We start from the raw sequence: 21,587 nt of genomic DNA on the forward strand, positions 1-21,587 counted from the left end.
AAGTTTTCTATGCAAAATTAAGTGGAATATTTGTGTTGTAAGAACAGTAGGATGCTGTTCCTGTTAAATTATAAATAAAATCTTTAATAATATTCTATAAGATTCTAAAATTATATAAGTTCTCCTTCATCTATGTCTCTGATGCACACAACATTGTTGTATTATTTAAAGATTTTTTATAAAACTCTACCTTCTGACTTAAAAGCGCTGATTCTACTTAATCTTATTTTTTTTTCTCCAGGAAAATCAAGCACAATGACTTCAGAAGTCTATATGCCATGCCCTGTGTGCCTCATTGAGAATGTGAAAGGGCAATTGACAGCCAACGAGGAAGCTCTAGAGATCCTGTCTAACATCAAACAGCCTGTGGTAGTGGTGGCCATTGTGGGCCTCTACCGCACAGGCAAATCCTACTTGATGAACAAGCTGGCTGGGCAGAAATCAGGTGAGGGCCACCAACACAGCTGTGTTGCATCCGAAGAGTGCACTCACATTGTCTGTTTTCTACATGACAGGGTAAAGAATTTAATCTTCCGGTTGCAGTTGGCTGTTGTGTTCCTTTTTGTTGTTGTTGCTTTGTCTCTTTGCTTTTGTTTTTGAGACAAGGTCATGCTATATAGTTCAAGCAGGTCCTTAGTTCAGTGTGCAGTCAGTGCTGATCTTGAACTCATGGTCTTCTTGCCATGGTCTCCTGAGAGCTCATTACAGTTATGTATCACCACAACTAATTTCTAGTTTACCTTCTAAAACCACAACTGGTTTATTTCACAGATGGAGAAAGACAGTAATAAAGATAATCTACATGTTAATTAGTTTTAAGGTATTGATATATGTTCCTATATTACAGCAAGTTTCTAGTGGTCTTTAATGTTAAAAAATGTATCTTTAGTTTATGTATTGATTTTTTATTGTAGATTATATAACGTTTATCTTTATGATTGCTTTTATCTGTCTAGTTCTGCGGCGTTAAAGAAATTTATCCATCTGTGTCTTCACCATTCATTTCTAGAAGTAGCATTTTTCCCAATCTATATCACTATTCTATGTGCTATATCTACAAATATCACTGTCGTAGGAATGTCATGTGAGTGAGCTTGTACAAAATATGGTATTTTTGTTACTTCTTCTTTCACTTAGCATGATACATTCAAAGTTTGTCACTGTGAGAATGTGAGTCAAAATTTTCTTCCTTTTGAAGTCCAGTGATAAAGTGTGTCTACCATTGCCTTATCTATTCCCCTGTAGACAGGACAGCTGGGTACTCTGAATGATGTTGGCATGAAGACGGTTATAGAGACATCCGTCTGAGACCAGATTCTCAGGTTTTCTAGATTGTATCAGCCTCATCCCATATCAAATGACTGACAGCTGCAATGTAAGGAAGGAGGATTTACTTTGCTCACAGTTAAGGGGATATCAGTCAACTGTTGTAGGGAAGACATGACTTTGTGGCTATATGTATAATGGAAGGAGCTTGTGACTTGTTCATGACTGACCAGGAAACAAAAAGTAGAGGGCCACAAGCAAGGCCAGTGTTATAACATTCAAAGGCCTGTTATCTCCCAGCCAGGTCCTATCTCCTAATGCTTCCCCATGTCCTAACACAGTGCCACTAACTGGGGATTAAGTGTTCAAAACACGTGAACCTGTACATTTTACATTCAAAACATAGCATTTTTCTCCGTTTTCACAAAGGACGACAATAGCCAGTCTCATGAGATTCAAGCAACCATTTGCCTGTAACCTTTTGCAAAATAAAATTAAATGACATATCTGTAATATGCAATGGTACAGAACAAAGTTTCCAGTTTCCATTGTTTAGGGGAGGAGGAAGGAAAGAACATGCCATAGCAAGACTGAACCCCAGCAGGGCAAACAACAACCCTGTAGTTCCATGTGCTGTATGAAGGCATGTGGTAGACATTTCTAGATATCAGCTTCTGGATACTGCTTCAGTGTTCCTGCTGTTGTAGCTCCATACACAGGAGATGTACATGAGAGACTGACCCTGATACATATTTTCGGAGTAACCTTGATGCAAGCCTGGAGGTCATGGGACTGTATATCTTAAAATCAAATTTCTGCTATATCTCTGATTATATGATAAGTACTAGCTTTGGATTCAATTAATTCTTCCCACCTTCATTGTGTTGATTATTCAAAAAATTATTTATTTTAATTTTTAGATGTATGAGTATTTTGTCTATGTACCATGTGCATGCCTGGTATTCACAGATGTTAGAAGGGGACATAAGCTTCCCTGAAACTGGAGTTATAGATAGCTGTGACCTTCTATATAGATGCTGACAACTGAACTCTGCACTGTGAAAGAGTAGAAGGCACACTTAACCATTGAGCTTCTTTCCAGTTTGATTATGCAAATTTTACTTTCACTTCCTTTAAACACTCGTTTGTACATGTTTAATCCTTCTTTTCCTCTCTGTTTTCCAGGCTTTCCCCTGGGCTCCACAGTACAGTCTAAAACCAAAGGGATCTGGATGTTGTGTGTCCCTCATCCCCAGAAGCCAGACCACACTCTAGTTCTGCTTGACACCGAGGGCCTGGGAGATGTTGAAAAAGTAAGGACTGAGGACTCAGTGTACAATTTAGCCCCTCATCTCTGAATATTCTACACTCTTGGCTATGGTGCTTAAAAACATTATTTATTGTGTGAGTGTGTGTGTGTGTGTGTGTGCGTGCGCACGTGTGAGCATGGGTCTGTGCGTGTGCTGCATGTGCCATGGTGCATGTGCTACAATGAACATGTGGAGGTTAGAGGACAACATGTAGGGTCAGTTCTCTTTTCCACCATGAGATTTCTGGGGTTTGAACTCATTCTCTATGGCTGGGCAGCAGGCTTTCTATACATACCAGTCCTTCTCACTGTTTCCATAGCTTTTGAAGAAGTGTTTGAACTTCATCATTTTCTTTTTTATTTACATGACATATAGCTATGTTTAGCCAACAAAGATGAGGGAAATAGTACAATATGGCTCAAAAAGAGGAGTGTGGAATTTGTAGTATTGAAACACTAACAATGACCAAAGCAGCATAGTGAGAATCAATGTGAAAGAATCGTGAACCAAATCAACATTTACTGTGCAAGAGCTGTGCATGACACCTGTAGGCTTATTGCTTTCTCTTGTTTAATTTTGTACCTTGCACAGGTCACAAAAGGTTTAATGTTTTTAAGACTAAAATTCTCTCTAATGAAGGGATATTTTGGCACTACTGATCTGGAAAGTGATATAAGAACAAAACATGTTCCTTAGTCATGCATGTTCTGACTTCCAGGGTAATAACCAGAATGACTGCTGGATCTTTGCCCTGGCTGTGCTTCTAAGCAGCACTTTTGTGTACAACAGCATGGGAGCCATCAACCAGCAGGCCTTAGACCAGCTGCAGTATCCTTTTTGAGGGCCAGAACAGCACCAGACCAACTGGGGTGACCTAGCCTTCTAAAGAGTTCCATAACTCTAGCTCTTGGTTAATGAAGCATAAAACATACAAATATCTCATGAATATGTAGCTACAGTGTTCACCCTGAGGTTAGGAACAAAACAAATGAGGGTTTGGGGCTAGGGTCCAGGAAGATGTGTAACTAATACAGGATGGTCACCCTGGAGCTATGGTTGGTGCTCTGGTTGTTTCCGGGGTTTTCCTTAATTATCTGTTCAGCTATGTGACAGAGCTGACAGACAGAATCAGAACAAGATCCTCACCTGACCAGCATGAGGTTGATGTCTCAGATGAGTTTGTGAGCTTCTTCCCGGACTTCGTGTGGACTCTGAGGGACTTCTCTCTCGAGCTGAAAGTAGATGGGCATCCCATCTCCCCAGACGAATACCTGGAATATTCCCTGAGGCCCATATATGGTAAGAGACTTACAAGTGCTAACTGAGTATGCCCATTAAACCCACGAGAATTCTGATTTTTCTTTCTATAATTTTTTTTGCATCTGCGGTATCTATTTCTTCTAGCTAATGATTCTCAAGAACTAGTGTTTAATATATGATTTAACAGATTGACTCAAACATTTTCTCTTTTTGTATTAAGAACAAATTTATTTTTTACCTTTTCCTTTGCAGTGATTAATTTGATCTCTTTACTTCAGTCTTGTTTTTGTATTGAAACAGAGAATATGGTACATATGAAGATGTGTTTGAAAAAGCTAGAGTAAGTGCTACCAGCATCCTAGTTTAACTGTTGAAACAGTGTGGGCCCCAAGCAGCTGGTGTGTTGCGAGATGTCTTTGGATATGAAATGATGCTGTACTCGAGGGTTTACATATTGTCTGTATACACAGTCCAGCTACAGGGAGTGGCTTGAATACTGAGAATAAAGTCCGTTTTCCTGAGAAGCCTAATTTAGCATTCAGCTTTTCCTTGACTGAAAATCCTTAAAGCAAACACCACTGTTACTTTTCTGTTTTCCTTCTTTCCTTCCTTCCTTCCTTCCTTCCTTCCTTCCTTCCTTCCTTCCTTCCTTCCTTCCCTCCCCCCCCCCTCTGTTTGTTTTGTGTTTTCAGGGTCTCACTGACCCAGGCTGGCCTCAATTTATAATCATCCTGCCAAAACTTACAACATGCCGAAACTTATAACAAAAGATCACATCACCAAATTTAAAAGTGTATACTCCCCTTCCATATCCTGGCTAAAAACCCTGTTTATGCTCCATCTAGGTACTGGCCAAACAAATAAAGAAAAGGAATTAAATTTGCCTCGGCTCTGTATCCAAAAGTTCTTCCCAAAGAAGAAATGCTTTGTATTTGAACGGCCAGGAAATAGTAGGCAGCTTGCCCAGGTTGAATCGCTGCAGGATAAAGACCTCGACCCAGACTTCGTGGAACAAGTTGCAGAGTTCTGCTCCTATGTGCTCAGTTGTTCAAAGATTAAAATGCTTTCAGGAGGCATCAGGGTCAATGGACCACGTGAGTCCCTTCCCAGTTCTTCTGCTTACTGTCTAGGCCACAGTGATAGCTGTGAAGAAATGCAAATCTGTCTCCACTGCAGTGCTAAGCTGTAGATGGTACCGGCATTGATAATAGTCTTGTCTATCAGACAAGATTTCTTGATGGATAAAAAGAAAATGGGGCAAAAGAAAAAAAAAATCTTTTAAATTACTGTAGAGAACTGAACCCACATTTAACAGACAGTGAATAAACAATTATGGCTCTTAACATTGAAATATAAGTTCAATAAAATCCACACAGAGCTAGTCATTGTCACATTAGCATGTACAGAAAGTTTATTTATACTAATCAAGAAATTTATTCTAGTCATCTGGATGGAGAATTTCTGACTATAAGAACAGGCTTTACTCCTCAATTGAAATGAAATGCTTCCTATGTACAGGGATAATAACACAGTCAAACATGAAAAAGGTATAGAACATGTTTTAATGTTGCTTACATTAAAACAGAAGCAAACATTGCATAGACAAAGGCACATGTCATCTCCATCCAGTATGCTTAGACTTTGGGGTCCCACACACCTCATGAGAGGATCTTTGTACAGAGAAATTCTAATCCTATCAGTGTTAGATAGAGGCTGAGATTTTTTCTGTCATTCTTCCAAATTATGCTAAGAACACTGAAAGTTTAGGACATCAATGATTGACATATCCAGAATTACATGTAATATTGTTGTCTTCATCCATCTGTTCCAAATATTGTCAACTGTTTCCTGGTTGTAGGACTAGAGAGTTTGGTGATAACCTATGTTAATGCCATCAGCAGTGGGTGTCAGCCCTGCCTGGAGAATGCTGTCTTAACTCTGTCCCAGGCGGAGAATGCAGCAGCAGTGCAAAAGGCCATTGCCCACTATGATCAGGAGATGAGCCAGAAGATGCAGCTGCCCACAGAGACCCTCGAGGAACTATTTAATATGCACTGGGCCAGTGAGAAAGAAGCCATCACTATTTTCAAGCAAAATTCCTTCAAAGACATTAATGAAGTGTTCCTGAAACAATTAGAGGTAATTGTCCTCTCCAGGTTACCTGGTAGTAGATTTTGGAAGGCAACATGCTATGGGAAAATGAAATCGGTCCTGGAGGAAGGCAACTGTTACTAGATTTAAAGTAGAAACAGCTACATTTTAATAACCATGCTAAATAGGAAAAAGGGATTATCATAGACTCAAAGCTTTAAAATATTTGTCCTTTCAATATAAGCTAGTAATGTCCCCCCTTTGTAACGTACAGAGAAATAATTAGTGTGTCTGATCAAGCTTCATGCTCAGTGTCAGTTGACTAATTCAATATTCAAACAAAAAACCAAAACCAAAAAACAAAAACAAAAACAAAAAAACCTAAGCGCAAACTATCAGAGGCAAATTAACATTGAATCATGTTTATTTCATGTGGCATCTCTGGTCCAGTCTGAAAAAAGCAGTTTATCTCTAAAGGCATAAATCTCTGCTCTGAACTCTACATTCAAGGAGCAAAAATGATATCAGTAAAAATCTGGCAAACTCATGTTTCTTTCCCTTCTTAATTATTTTCTTTTCATTTTTACATCAAAGACCAATTTAGCAACAAAACGAGAGGAATTCCTTAAGAAGAATGAACAGGCATCCTCAGATCGCTGCTTAGCACTTCTTCAAGATATTTTCAGGCCACTAGAAGAAGATGTGAAACAGGGAGTTTATTCTAAGTCAGGGGGATATCATCTTTTTATCCAGAAGATACAGGAGTTGAAGAAAAAGTATTATGAAGAACCTAGAAAGGGAGTTCAGGTAAGAAAGATTACATGTGTGTTCTGGGAAGTTGCTGACCTCTTTGAGACTGCAGAGTGCCCCCAAGCATCATGGTGAGAGGGTCTGCATTCCAGGCATATGTTTCTTCAACATCACATACGTGAAGGCTGTCACACTGGATATGTTCTGCTTACTCATCAGAGACAGTGCATTCACTCAATGCTTGAGTTCACAATGGACAATCACTTTAACCACCAGTGTGACTGTCACCCTGTGTTTCAGCTGGACTCTTTGTGTTGCGAAGGATTCAAAAACAGAACTTATAATTCATCAATGTGGACTTAAAACTATGTCTAAAAGACAACTGGGCCTATCATCCATGTTTCTTTGTCCGTCACTCTTCCCCAGCCCCATACTGTTGTAGTCTGAAAATCTGAGAATAGCCTACCACAAAGGACAACCTCCACAAATTGTTGGTTTGTTTGGGTCCAAGCTTTTAAAATAGATAAAAATTTATTTTAAAAGCTGACAAATCAAGAAGGAGTCAGGTTTCAGTATGTAGATTCCTTGGGGAGCAGCAATCAGTTTTAAGGGAGAAAATCAGAAAGAGACAGTTCCGAGTATCATAACGTAATATGGAGAGAAGTAGTAGGGGACTCTCTCTCTCTCTCTCTCTCTCTCTCTCTCTCTCTCTCTCTCTCTCTCTCTCTCTCCCTTCCTTCCTTCTTCCCTTCCTTCCTTCCTTTCTTTTTTATTATTAAAAATTTCCACCTCCTCCCCTCCTCCCACTTCCCTCCCCTTCCCCCACTCCCACTCCCCCTCCTTCTCCTGGCCAAAGAGCAGTCAGGGTTCCGTACCCTATGGGAAGTCCAAGGTCCTCCCCAGGGGACTTTCTATGGTGGTACACTTTCAGCCACGTATGTAGTTCCATGGTTTGTGTTTGGCCCATGTGGGGCCAAACCATCAGAAGGGGTGGAATGTTCATGGTATAACTTATTCTAGACTTCTGCTCAGGGAGTTTGGGGTTTTGGTTCAGCCTCAAAAATTATGTGTAACAGCTCAGGGAAGAATGGCCTGGGGAAAAAAAAAAGAATTCATGCTGCTAACTAGGATTTAACATTCCCCCCTCTTCAAGTGGGTCATCAAATCATTGATGTAAGAAATCCATGTCCTGTAAATGGCCATAATATACCCCAAGGACTAGGAGCTTAACTGCATTTATCTTCTTTTGCATAAAGCAGAAGAGAGTTTAGCAGAGAGGTTGCACATAGCATGATTACTGGAATTATAACTATTCTTGTTATCAGGTTAGTGATGCATGGTGACCAGCTGAAAATGGATTTGAACCAGCCCCATTTAATTGATTGGGTTTGTTCCCTTTCCCTTAATCTTTGTCTGAATAATCTCAGAGTGTCTCTGATCACTCCCCTGTGGTTAGCATACAAGCAGCATTGTTCCCTCTTAACATTGGAATTGACATATATGGGTTGTTGGCATTTATTAATCCTGTTATGGAGACCAGGAAAGTCAGATAGAAATGAATCTTAGTTTTAGTGGGTCCTGTGGGTGGAATCATACAGTATACCTTTTGTTTTTGTCTTTGTTGACTTGTCCTGTAACTGGCTTTAAGTTGAAGTGACATACACAGGATTTAAGTTTATACAGTTTCACTGCTGATGGGGTGGTCAGGATAGCAGTGGGGGTACAATCCAGAGAGGACAAAAGGCTCATTCTGGTGATGTCTGTCCCAGATGAAATCTCCTGGCTTGTAGCTCTGAGGATTTTTTGTGGTGGGGGAAGCTCATATATGTGCCATAGCAGGAGACATTACCCGTCTTGGGTAGGCTGCAAGGCCTGTACCACCTTAAGCAAAGTAAGATTAGATATATCAGCTAGGGCCTCAGATTTGATCTTAGAACGGGGTGGGGATCCCAAATATAATCTCATTGGGGGTCAACTAAGGACAACAACCAAAGAACAGCAAAAGGGAAGATTGCCGTGTAGTCCTTGCCAGTCTCAAGGTTTCATCGAGGTCTCCATTAAGGTTAAATTCACTCTTTCTACCTGCTTTGAGTTCTGGGGATGATATGTATAATGGAGTTTCCAATTTATCCCCAAAGTCTTAGACAATTCCTCTATAATCTGAGACACTAAAGGTGGTCCATTGGCTGAGATTTGTGCAGTGTATAAGTGAAACCTTTAGTTGATCTCCTATAGCAGCTTTTTTTTTTGCCACTGTGGAAGCTGCCTCTCCTTTTTCTGTAAAAGCTGCTGCCCAACCCAAGATGGCTCCTACCTGTACTAGCAGATATCTAAGTCCATAGCGCCTGGGCCTTACCTCAATGAAGTCTATTAGCCAAGACTCTAGCACCATACTTCTTTCCCATTTAATGGGCTCTTGGTGCTGCTGTGGTTCTCAGTGTGGGTAGCCTGGCAGGCCAGACATCTGGAAACAATGTTTTAAAGCATAACATTAGGGAAAGGATGAGATAACTTTTAGATAACAATATGAATAATTTTGTTTTACCAAGATGGGTGCTCTCACGAAGCTGTTTGAGTAAAGCCCTTTCCAGGGTCAAGGGTAGGACTATGCATCTGTTGCACCATCCCTGTTTAGTTAACCTGTTGGGCCATCCCTGGAAAAAGTCATCACCAAAAGTCATCATTCCTGATTAAATAGGTAGTCAGTTCTGGTAGTGTTGGAGCCAACGGTAGGAGCATTGCTGAGGCCGGAGTTAGTTGGGCCACTTCCCTGGTGGCTTGCTCTCTCAGATTCCAGAGGGCATCTAGGAGATCAAGAATTTCTTGCCTGTTTTGGATTGATTTACCATTTTCACTTTTTTCTGTATATGGCCCCCTGTCTAGAGGGACAGATATTCTGACTGTTGAAAGTCAGGCTATACCTGCAAGAGTTACAGTCCTGCAGGAAAAGGTAACCTGACTTTTCAAAAAATCAGGGTATACTTGAAAGTGTTACAGCTCTGGAGAGAAAGCTATCCTGAATTGTTGGGAAGTCAAGCTATACCTAAAGCTGTGAAGGGAAGGTATCCTGGATACCAACTACAGCTCTGACAGAAAGGCATGCTGTCTTGACAGGAAGTCAGGCTATACCTACATTTGTAAATGGAAGGTATCCGGGAATCCTACAACTGTCAGGGGACAGGTATCCTGACTTGTTGGGAAGTCAGACTATACCTGAAGCTGGGTTCTGGCAGCAGGCGCTGGTCTCCCCACTGGATGTGACAATCCTTTTCCTCTCTGAGAGAGGGCATCACAGCTGATCTCTGCTCCACTTCCCTAAGGGAGTTTCCCAGCAGAGAGGTCCATTGCTTCTCTGCTTCACTCTGCAAAGAGCATATGCCAGCAGAGATTCCACTCCACTCCAGGAAAAGAAGGTCTTCACATCAAAACTCTTTCAAGAGGTATATTTGGAAAGGAAGAATCCAAGGGAGTGGCTCCTCTGTCAGCGTGGAGGTCAGCTGCCAACTGAACAGGCACAGGGCCTATATAGAATTTCTTAGAGATGAAGATTTCCAGGGAGATTTTCAGATAGAGAATTGGTCAGATTTTGATCCCCTGATCCCCTTGAGCTTAGACAAGCTCAGATTGACTAATTTTTTTTCTCAGGTATTGGTTGATTTTCTGCTTATGGATTGGTTGATTTTCCCACTCAGCAGTTGGTTGGTTTTATGTCTGGTTGGTCAGGGGCAGATTTGACTCTAGTTTCAGGACCAAAGTGTGTTTCTTTCACTGCTCCATTTTGGACTTTTGACTCTACTTTCAGGGCTATAGTGGGTTTCCTTTACTGGTTCTGTTTCCAGGACCAAAGTCTATTTCTTTCCAGGCTCAGTGTAATTCTTTGGTTCTTGTATCAGGGCCAAAGTGTATTTTTAAAAAATCTGGTTCTGTATTAATTACCAGGGTGTGTTTCTTTCAGTGGCTCTGGATTTAGGGCCAGGGTGTATTTCTTTGGCTGAACCTTTTACCCTACAGATCCATGCATGTGGAACATTACAAAAACATAGTGGCTGTCAGTGAAACCATTAATCTTTTCTCCTTTTCTCAGATTTAGGAGCATAGTCAATGCAATCAGTTCTGTCTTTTGGGTGGAAGTGCCCACAGGACTTCAGCCCATAGTGTCTTTTTCAAAGTAATTGCAGCAGTCCAGGCCAACCTCTGACCTGGGACATCAGTCAGGTTGGTCCTGATGTTCTAGAAGCTGGATACTATGTCTATACAGTAATGAAGGGACTCTCCCACACTGTCAGACAGCATGGAGAATAGATTGAGTATGACCAGTGGGGGAAAGGTTATTTTAGGTTGTTTTAACAGTAAAGCCTGGTAGTAGATGAGACAAGCATTTGTTATCTATCTGTCAGGAGCTGGGGTGAAGACTCCTCAAGAGGTTCTCCACTGCATGTGGGGCCATGATGTAAGCTCTGTCCCAGATTTAACTTATCAGAGTCCTTAACGAGCAGGGTGAATGCGCCATAATCTTCAAGCATGTTGGCCATTGAGTTGCAACTTCACTCTGCTAATAATCCCTCTCTCTCTCTCTCTCTCTCTCTCTCTCTCTCTCTCTCTCTCTTTCTCTCTCTCATTCTCTCTCTCTCTCTCATTCTCTCTCTCTCTCTCTCAGTCTGCAATGGCCTAAGTTTTTGAGTGAGTCTCACTTTGGTAACTCCTGCTTTTTTTTTTTATCTTTTTGAGTCAGGTTTTCTTTGTGTGTCTGGCATCAAACTCACAGAAATCTGCCTGCTTTTGCCTCCTCGATGCTGGAATTAAAGGTGTTTGTCACCCCACCTGGCTAAGTCCTGCTTTTTGTCCACAAACAGAAAGAAAGACCTGGATGTCTGGCAGTGCTAGAGCTGGTACTGGTACCAAAGTCAATTTAATGCCACTGAAAACGTTAGCCTCAATCTCAGTCCAATGTGATATGCCCTCCTGGATATTGATAGCCTCATAGAGGGGCTTGGCCATTTCAGCAAACGTGTGGACCCTACACTTCCCAGAAATTCTTGCAACTGCTTTTTGATATGAGGTGTCAGGATCTCCAATGTGACTTGTTTGTGAGAGGCAGACAGAGCTCTTTAACTTCCTGGAGATTGAATTTCATGTTGATGGCTGTCCTGATGCAAAGCTGAGACTTTCTGACTGACAATTGGTATCCCCAATTCTGGAGGGTCTGTAACAGCCCTTCAGGGGTCTCTCAGCAGGAAGTTTCATCTTCAGCCACTATCAGCAAGTCATCCACATACTGCAGGAGTGTGACCTGGAGAAATCTGAGATGGTACTCACACAGGTCCACATGGAGTGGGCAGAGCTCATCAAAGAGGGTTGGTGAGTTCTTGAATGGTTGTGGCAGTTGAATCCAGGACAATTGGCAATGGGACTCAATGTCCAGGTCAGTCTATTTGAAGGCAAACAGGAGCTGATCCTGCCTAGCCACACAGACGCTAAAAAAGATGTCCTTCAGGTCTCAGACTGTATAGATCTTCTTTTCTGGGTCTAATAGGATAAGCAAGAGGTCCTGAAATCATTGGTTCCAGGTTTTATGACTCTCAGGAGTGGGGTGCTCCAGGGAGCTTGGCAATGGATCAGAATACCCACCTCCTTATGACACTTGATGTGAGTCTTGATGCTGTTTAACCCCCCAAAAGTGCAATACTTGACTTCAGTTGCACTGTGACTGGGATATGTGCTGTGCTAATTCAGGCAGGTTATTCTCTGCCTACAGTAGTGGGAACTTTAAGTGAAGTTCCTTTGATAAGGAATTCACTTGGCATTTCAAGACTCCCTCCGCTTTGGAATCAAGTAGGTATTATTCTGAAAGGGGAGAGTAACAAAGATTCCAGAGTTTGGGATCTTCTGCTGAAGCAAGTCTATGTTTGTGGTACCAGTTTTGAAGATAATCTGAGCTCTCAATTTATGCAGTAAGTCCAGCCCAGGAAGTGATAAGGACATTTAGGGGTCACTATGAAGGAATGAGTTACTGTGCCTCTCCCTAGATTGAGCATTCTTACAGTTGTTTTTGGGTAAATCTTGGTACCATGGCTCTTTGGATCAAAGTCCGTTGGGTGATTAGTGGACCCCTGACTCCCTTAGGAGGGATATCAGAAGCTCTCTGTCTATTATAAAGTCTACAAACTTTGCCTCCACTTTGAGAGTTACTCTGGGTCCAGGGAGGGAGACCAAGCCCTGATCTCCTCAATCGTCCTCAAGGTTGAGAACTTTGGTGGAGGTTTTTTTCTCTTCCCAATTGGGGCACTTGTTTTGCCAATGTCCAAACTCCTTCAAATAGCATACTGATTTTTGTGGCAGGGACCTGTCCCCAATGGAACTCCAATCTTGTGAGGAGTTGCCACCTTAATCTGCCCCCCCCCCCCGGGCCTGTCAGGTCTTTCAGCTTGGGTCCTAATTTATTGTGGCCAACATTACTTCAGCATTATTCCAAGGCTTCCAGTCCTCCTGGTCTTCCAGTATACATTGTTGTATACTCTGGTGACTATTTTCACTTTGAGAGATTTTCTCCCTCAAATGCCTCCAATTTCTGAAGCTTTTTTTTTCTAGTGTCAGATGTTGTAGGGAGACCACTTGTTTGTCCCGACTGCCTGGCTAACTTAGACCCGAAATAACCACACAGAAACTGTATTAATTAAATTACTGCTTGGCCCATTAGCTCTAACTTCTTATTGGCTAACGCTTACATCTTAATTTAACCCATCTCCATCAATCTGTGTATCGCCATGTGGCTGTGGCTTACTGGCAAGATTGTAACCAGCGTCCGTCTCAGGCAGAGGATCCATGGCTTCTCTCTGACTCTGCTTTCTTCCTCTCAGAATTCAGTTCTATCTTCCCCACCTACCTAAGTTCTGCCCTGTCAACAGGCCAGGGCAGTTTCTTTATTTATTAACCAATGAAAGCTGTACATAGGCAAAAGGACCTCCCACACCGGTCAGGTGCAGACTAAATCACAAAAGGCAGGGTTTGAGCAGGTCAAAAATTTATTTAAAAATCTGATATATCAGAGAGCTGTCAGGTTTCAGCATCCATGGGCAGCAGTCAGTTTTAATGGGGAAAATCAGAAAGAGACAGTTCCTGAGTCCTACCCAATCATAATGTAATATTGGAAGAAACAGTTTGGGACCTTCCATGTTAGCATGATTTTAGTCTATCAAGGAGTCCCGTGGTTTGTGTTTGTGAGTGGTGCAGGAACAAATCAATCAGAAAGGGATGTAATATATGTGGTATAGCCTTATTTTAGACATCTGTGCAAGAAGGTTTGGGGTTGCAGCTCAGCCTCAGGAAATAGTGGATAACAGTTTAGAACAGACTGGCCAAGGATAAAATGGACTTCATGCTGCTAACTAGGAACTAACTGCCTTTTCTCATCACCTCAGATCTTTTTGCTCTTTATGAAAGCTTCAGAAAACTCACCCCATTTATCTCCGCAGCATCATTAGTTGCAAAGTTAGAGCCCATAGTCCAGAAGGACCATCCTTTTTGTTCAACACAGGCCTCCCATAAAAGAATTTCTTAGTGGGGTCCAACCTGAACCATGTTCCTGTTTGTGTGCCTGGGAATCTTAGCACCAAGAGGTATGACTAGAGGAAAGGGCTATAGGGAAATAGACACAAAAGTTTCCAGTCATTTCTGCTGTTAATATCATTGTCTCTGAACTTTGAAGGCTGAAGAAGTTCTGCGGAAATTTTTGCAGTCCAAGGAGGAACTGAGTGATACAATTCTACAGACAGACCAGACTCTGACAGAGAAGGAAAAGGAGATTGAAGGTGAGGCACAAGTTAAGGGGCTACATGTCCTCAAACGCTGTGGATATTTAGATTACTTGTAAACTCGGGACCTTAAAGCTGAGCTAAAAGAACAAAGGCTGTAGTATTATGATGTCAGCAGTAACACTGAAGCATGTTATGAAGAATGCAACACATGGTGCATTTATATCTTCCTTCTTGATTTCCTTCCCAGTGGAGCATGTGAAAGCTGAAGCTGCACAGGCTACAACAAAAATGCAGGAGGAAATGCAACAGAAGAATGAGCGCTTGCTGCAACAAAAAGAGAAGAGTCATGAGGAGCTCGTGAAAAAGTTGACTGAGACAGTAGAGAAAGAACAGATCCAGATGAGAGAAATGCAACAGAGAAATGAACAGCTGCTGCAACAGAAAGAGAAGAGTTATGAGGAACGCACGAAACAGTTGACTGAGAAGGTGGAGAAGAGAGAGGCTCAGGTGAGAGAAATGCAACAGAAGAATGAACAGTTGCTGCAAGAGAAAGAGAAGAGCCATGAGAAACACATGAAACAGATGATTGAGAAGATGGAGAAGGAACAGGCTCAGATGAGAGAAATGCAACAGAAAGAGAAGAGTCATGAGGAGCTGGTGAAAAAGTTGACTCTGAAGGTACAGAAGGGAGAGGCCCAGATGAGAGAAATGCAACAGAAGAATGAACAGATGATGCAACAGAAAGAGAAGCATTACGAGGAACACACAAAACAGCTGACTGAGAAGATGGAGAAGGGAGAGGCTCAGATGAGAGAAATGCAACAGAAGAATGAGCAGTTGCTGCAACAGAAAGAGTACAGTAACAAACAGGCTATGAAGATGATAAATGACAAAGATCAGGTATTTAAATTACACCACCTTCAATTTTTTTCACAATAATTTAAAGTGTATGTGTGATTATATGTGCACATATGCATGTAATATATGTAAAAGGCCAAAGAAGAAGTCCCATCTCCTGAACCTAGAGTTATAGGTGCTTGTGAGCCACCTGACTTGGATGCTTGGACCTGAATTCCAGTCTGTAACACACTCGTTACTGCTGAGTATCCAGACTCCTGTTTTCTCTATTTTTGGTTATTAAAATTATTGAAGCCTAAAGGCTGACCAAGCCTGCCCCCCTGTGCTGTTAATTCCTAAATATCTGGTTGATAGTCTGTTGCCCATGTCTGGTAATGAAGTGATCAATGAGTAATGGCATCACACTCAGTCACTTTAGAACATATATGTTGTATTATGCCAGCTATGCTTGTTGTGTTATACCTTCATTTCTTTCTTAAGACTTTACGAACCAAGAACTATAATCCTATTATGTAGAAGAAAGAAACACAGGTTCACTTAAGATTAAAAATATATACAATCTTAGTACTTTTGGTAGGAGAGCCAGGAGGATCAAAAGGTCAAAATTATCCTCAGCTATACAGGGAATTCAAAACCCACCAGGGCAATAGCCCCTGCCTCAAAAAAAAACCCCACTATTTATGAGATACAGACAACAGATTAGGCTGTTTTTCCCATAGTGGTATTCACAAAGGTAATTTTTTTCTGTCTCACCTGGTATGAGTTTATTCCTAAGACAGAGTTTATGAGGAAAGGAACTCCTCAATGCCCACAATTATGTGACAGTCTGTCTGTCCTTCCTTTACCCTATACTTTGTTCTCAATTTCTGCTTAGTTGTGAGTTAGACATAGAATTCATTTTCTTCAGAATGGGACACTGATTTTCTTACCAATAATTTGTCACCATTTTACCAATTTGTGGAAGTTTATACTGAATTTCTCCTTCCCACCACTTCTCTCTTTTTCTTTCTCTGAGTGTACACATAACTGCGTGTGCATGTTAGTGCTTGTTCATCTGCGCACATGGATGTGAAGGTCAGAGATCTACCTCTAATTTCCTCCATCACCCTCCACTGTATTTCTTGGGATAGTCTCTTACGGAACCTCAAGCTCACTGATGGGGCTAGTCTTGCTGGTCACTGGCTGCTAAGTTTCAAGGATTTGCCTATATCTGGCTTCCATGCCTGATATTACAGAACAGTGCTGTATATAGCTCTTGCATGAATACCTGGGATTCTAGCAGGCATATTCCTGACCTAGCCACACCCCCAACCCAGACTCAGTTTCTTACACTAAGATTCAGAACCTAAGTTAGATATTCAGAATTCGTTCCTGTGCTGCATGTTTATACAAGGTTTGAGTAGGGAGGTGTATTAAAGTCTATAATGATAAAATTTGAAGAGAAACAAATGATTAAGATTACAGAGGTTATAGACAACAGATGAAGGAAAAAACTCAATACTGGTAACTAAAGTTCATCAGTAAAACTGTTTCTTAGCTAAAGGAACCCCCAAGAAATGTGACCACAGCTGCCCAAGAAAAGGCATAATTTGAGGAGGAGGCTAAAAATTTCCAAAAAGGAAAAGCAAATTTCTGAACATTAAAATTTACTCATGAATAAAAACATGTTTAAATTATAATAAAAATTAGGCCTTGAGAAAATTATAAGAAATTAATAAGAAAAATTATGAAAATTGCATAGAATATAAGGATCAACTCAGTGTAATGATTCATTGTCTCTCCTTGTTACTTTTCAGAAATATGCAGAGCTTTGGAAGCAATATCAAGAAGTGCAAGATAAAAGGCAAAACACACATGCATGTGTCATAAGCTGAAGGCTTAAAGAATGTGTCATTCTGCCGATTAAATCAGAGCTCAATTGGGAATGAGAGTCAATTCAGGTGAAAACATAAACTAAAAATATGCAAAGATATTCAGTGTGATAATTGAAATAGTTTATCTTCAAATATTATTGTGCACCAAGGATGCCAGTGATGTCTTTACCACAAGAGGGGTACCAACAGCTTTACTCAGGAGAATGTTCCTTACCCAGATGATATCAAGGATACGAATTGACACAACACATTTTTAAATATTGGCGCATAATTGGGAACAATATTGTCTACAGATGTTATGAGTCTGAAGGGCAGGAACAGTCAGACTCATTTCCTACAATGTAAAGTTCTTCATTTAAATGTAAAGTCTCTATCAAAACTGTTCAACCTTACAGCAAGGGAATGATTTGTGAACACTGATGATGATTAACCCTCTGAACACACTCCATTATAAATTAAGACAGCTGCATGGAGATCACAATCTGCATATATAATATCCACAGGAAGAGGAGAGAAGACATTATCAGGACAAGGAGTTGTATTACAGGTTCATGGGCCAAAGAAAGGAATGTTTAAGATCATGCAGGCTGAAATTGTAATGGGACGTTTTCAAACTTCAATAGTTGGCACTGGCTGCATAATAGCATGAGAACAACTAAGGATTATGTAGAGTGGTAACTTTAAAGATGGACTTTTATGATGATGGCTAAACTATAGATATTAAAATTGTTTTAATGATTTATCTGTAACCGTAATTTGACACTATTCCTTTCTTATTATTAGCAGCTATATTGAAATCCCGTTGATTTTCCCCCAAGCAGTATAAGAATATTTTTTTTGTATTTTTGACAAGCTCTTAATTCTAAGGACTATATATAAACTATATCCCAACTACCAGAAGTGCAAAGTAAGTGGTTAACAACTTTAAAATTAAAAGGGATTGAGAACTTTTGAGGGGGTTGGTTCAATGGGCAAAATGCTTGCTGTGCCAACACGAGGATGTAAATTCAGATCCCAGCACCCGCAAAGCAAACTAGACATTGTAGTACACACCTGTAAGCCTAGCACTGACGTTGAAGAAGGGTAGATAGGAGGATCTTTGGGGTCTACTAGCCAGCTAGCCTAGTCAACAAATAGGCTCTGGGTTCAGTGAGAGACCCTGTTTCCAAAGTAATATGGAGAACAATTGAGAACACAATCAGGTTGATTATTGGAAGTATATGTGACCAGAGATAATTATATTATGCAAATTAAATCAGTCTCAGAAAGACAAATGTATGTTTTCTTTGATATACACATCCTGCCTGTTTATAGAGACATAAATTTACGTACGTATAATGATACGGAAGATAAAGTGAAACTATCCAGAGAAACAATGGGGACCAGTGGGAGGAGGAGGATGAGGAAAAGGGAAGGGGGGTACTGAGGCATGCTAAACAAGATATAATTATGAAAACATTTTCCTATGATACAACGACATGTGTAATGAACATATGCAATGAATATCATGAAAACCATTTGTGATCAACAAAGAAACTTTTTAAAATATGCATTCTGACAACTCAATCTAAGTAACTTAACAATTCAAATAAATCAACTATTTTCTCAAAAAAAGTATAAAGCACTAAACTTGCTATATTTGTTACTCCTTGGTTGCTGCAACAGAATACCTAGCAAAAGGAACTGAAGGAAGAAAGCGTTTATTTTGTCTTACATTCTGACATTACTTTCCATCACAGCAGGGATATCATGGCATCAGTAGTTTGAGGAAGCTGGTAATTTTGTATCCACAGAGAGGAGACAGAGAGATGAACCCTGGTGGTCCAATCAATTTCTCCTTTTTATTCAGCCAGGACCTCCAGCTCATGAAATTGTCTGTCCATAGTTAGGGTGGTCCTCACACCGCCATTAACCCAGTCTAGAAACTCCCTCACAGACATGCCTGGAAGTGTGTCTCCTGGGTGAGTCCAGATCTTGTCAAGGCAATAATCAATATGATCATCTGTCACACTCCTTTAGGATAAACAAGATCACCTGAATTATATCTGCTCGAGACATTTGATTTATAGTTAAAAAATATCTAAAAGCTACTTTTTCCGCATCCAGAAGGCTTTCTTTTACTGCGCATGTAAAGAGGAAATAATAGGAATTCTGCAGAGATTCTTTCAGAAAATACAAGAGGAAGCATTTCCCAATTCATTCTAAGAGAAAATACATTATCTTCTTGCCAAAGTCAGCTATAAAACAGTACACATCAGAAAAATAGCAGATTAACATGCTTCATGAACTTAGATGCAAATCTCCACGAGAACATATTAGCCAACAAAATCCAGGAATGTAATGAAATAATTTACTTACATCACGCAGGGTTTCTCCTAAAGAAAAATAGCTGGAGCAAAAACATATAATTTACTACACTGAAAGCTAAAGAAGAAATGCTGGCTTCCTCAAACAGCTACATAGTCATTCTGAGACGGCACCTTCGAGCGATGAAACATTCCCCAGAGCAGTGCAAGTCTCCTGTCTTATTTCATTTAACTGAGGATTTGGAGTTTTGATATGGTTGTTGGTTGTTGCTGTATTTTTGTTTTGATATAGGGTCTTTTTACACTGCCCAGACTAAAAATAAACTTGCACCAGTTCTTCATTATCTACTTCCCAGGTATTGGGACTGTAGGTATGCACCATCACAACATGCCAGATGTCAACTTCTTTAAGGCAATAAAGGGTAGCTACAAAAAACCTTCACCAGCATCATTCTTATGTAACAGTAAATGCTTGCCTCTCTGACCTAGGAAATATTCTAGGGCTTTCATTCTTACCACTCACATTCAACCTGACACTGGATCCTAGAGGCACGTGGATCAGAAAGGATGAAATAATACAATCTTTGTTTGCAGACAATATGAATGTGAAAATCCCAGGGAATCCACAAATCTATTCTGAAAACCAATCAGTGAGTTCCCAAATTTATGAATCCATATTGCCTGAGTTTGCCAAATCTGCGAATCCAGATTCAATGAGGAAGTCTGTTTCAAAAAATAAGGTGGTCAACAATCAAGAAATAGATGCCCAATGTTGACCTCTGATCTCCTTTTACAAATATACACATGCTTACAGGAAATATGTAGATCACACTTTTTATACACACACACACACACACACACACACACACACACACACACACACACACCCTCACTATCTCAGGCAACAAATAAAATGTGAACTTCATTTATTTCAGGTTTTCTTGGTTGTATCAGTCTTATCACCGATCAAATGCCTAATGAAACAATGTAAGGAAGAAGGATTTAGTTTGCTCAGTACAGGGGATATCATTCCACTATGGCGGGAAGACAGGACTATGTGGTGTAGTGACATTTCAATTGCATTTTAATGAATAAATTTGACTGAAAATCTGAGAGGAAAGCAGTCCCACTGGTCAGCCTTACAGACCAGGTAATGGTAACACACACCTTTAATACCAGTAGCCACATTAGTTTGCATAGAAACCTGGCAATACATGACTTTAATCCCAGTGATACACACTTTTAAACCCAGTCCTAGAGAGAATTATAAAATGAGAGGAAACAACACTCAGTCACAGTCTAATTCTGAGATTTCTGGAGCCAGAAATGCCATTTTGGACTGAGGTTGAGGTAAGAGTAAGTGACTGGCTGTTTTGCTTTTCTGACCATCAGGTTGAACCCAATATCAGTTTTCTGAGATTTTATTGATCATGCATCATTTGGCAGCCAATATGAGGCTTTAATTCTGGGAAGGGAAGAAGAAAGGGAGGAGGAAAGGGGAGAGAATGACTTCTCGAGAAAGGCACAGCAGAGAAAGGGAAACATCTTACCCGGACCAAATGGTCCCAAATGGTTCCACAGAACCTGGACAGTGTTCAGGCAACCAGATACTCTAGGACATGGCCAGCACCACAGTTTTTTTCAGGTCCCACTAAGATCCCAATGCCCACATGTCAGCAGTTAGCAGTCTTAAGTACCTGGTGCCCTCATTTTCCATTCCACTTGCCATCCTTAACTCACTTTTTATTATAGACAAAAGGGAAGAATGAAACATGATTATTAAAAGCTCAGAGAAATTGGGGTACAACCTGAAGATCTGAAAAGTAAAACAGCCAGTCACTGGCTCTTACCTATACCTCAATCTGAAATGGTGATCCTGCCTCCAGGAATCCCAGAGTGAGACTGTCTGAGAGCTGTTTCCTCCCAGTTTATGATTCTCTCTAGTTGTGAGATTAAAGGCATGTACTGCCCTGTTTCTACAGCAACTAGTGTGGCTACTGGGATTAAAGGTGTGTGTTACTACTGCCTGGCTGTAAGCCTAAGCATTGGGTCTGTTTGACTCTCCCTATCATTAGGCAAGCTTTATTTACTAAAGTACAATTGAAATGCCACTACAAT

The 21,587-nt window shown here is 40.6% G+C and overlaps 1 protein-coding gene across 1 annotated transcript; it reads left to right on the forward strand.

The window, feature by feature from the left end:
• Positions 1-244: 244 nt before the first annotated feature.
• Positions 245-16,877, forward strand: LOC148119327 (guanylate-binding protein 1-like). The gene is made up of 10 exons (XM_087897449.1): positions 245-445; positions 2,452-2,579; positions 3,295-3,404; positions 3,679-3,875; positions 4,682-4,930; positions 5,695-5,975; positions 6,522-6,734; positions 14,383-14,485; positions 14,679-15,331; positions 16,827-16,877. Exons 1-10 carry the CDS (start codon positions 256-258, stop codon positions 16,875-16,877), a joined length of 2,175 nt encoding a protein of 724 aa, XP_087753575.1. The 5' UTR covers positions 245-255.
• Positions 16,878-21,587: the final 4,710 nt, after the last annotated feature.

The sequence above is a fragment of the Myodes glareolus genome, chromosome 17 (genome assembly GCF_982192425.1).
Source record: "Myodes glareolus chromosome 17, mMyoGla1.1, whole genome shotgun sequence".
NCBI lineage: Eukaryota > Metazoa > Chordata > Mammalia > Rodentia > Cricetidae > Myodes > Myodes glareolus.

Excerpts from the sequence above, each read along its gene's own strand:
- LOC148119327 (XM_087897449.1), top strand. The coding sequence starts at position 256 with ATGACTTCAGAAGTCTATATGCCATGCCCTGTGTGCCTCATTGAGAAT. Across the intron at positions 3,405-3,678 it reads CAGGCCTTAGACCAGCTGCA|CTATGTGACAGAGCTGACAG; the intron begins GTATCCTTTTTG and ends TTATCTGTTCAG. Across the intron at positions 15,332-16,826 it reads TGATAAATGACAAAGATCAG|CTAAAGGAACCCCCAAGAAA; the intron begins GTATTTAAATTA and ends ACTGTTTCTTAG.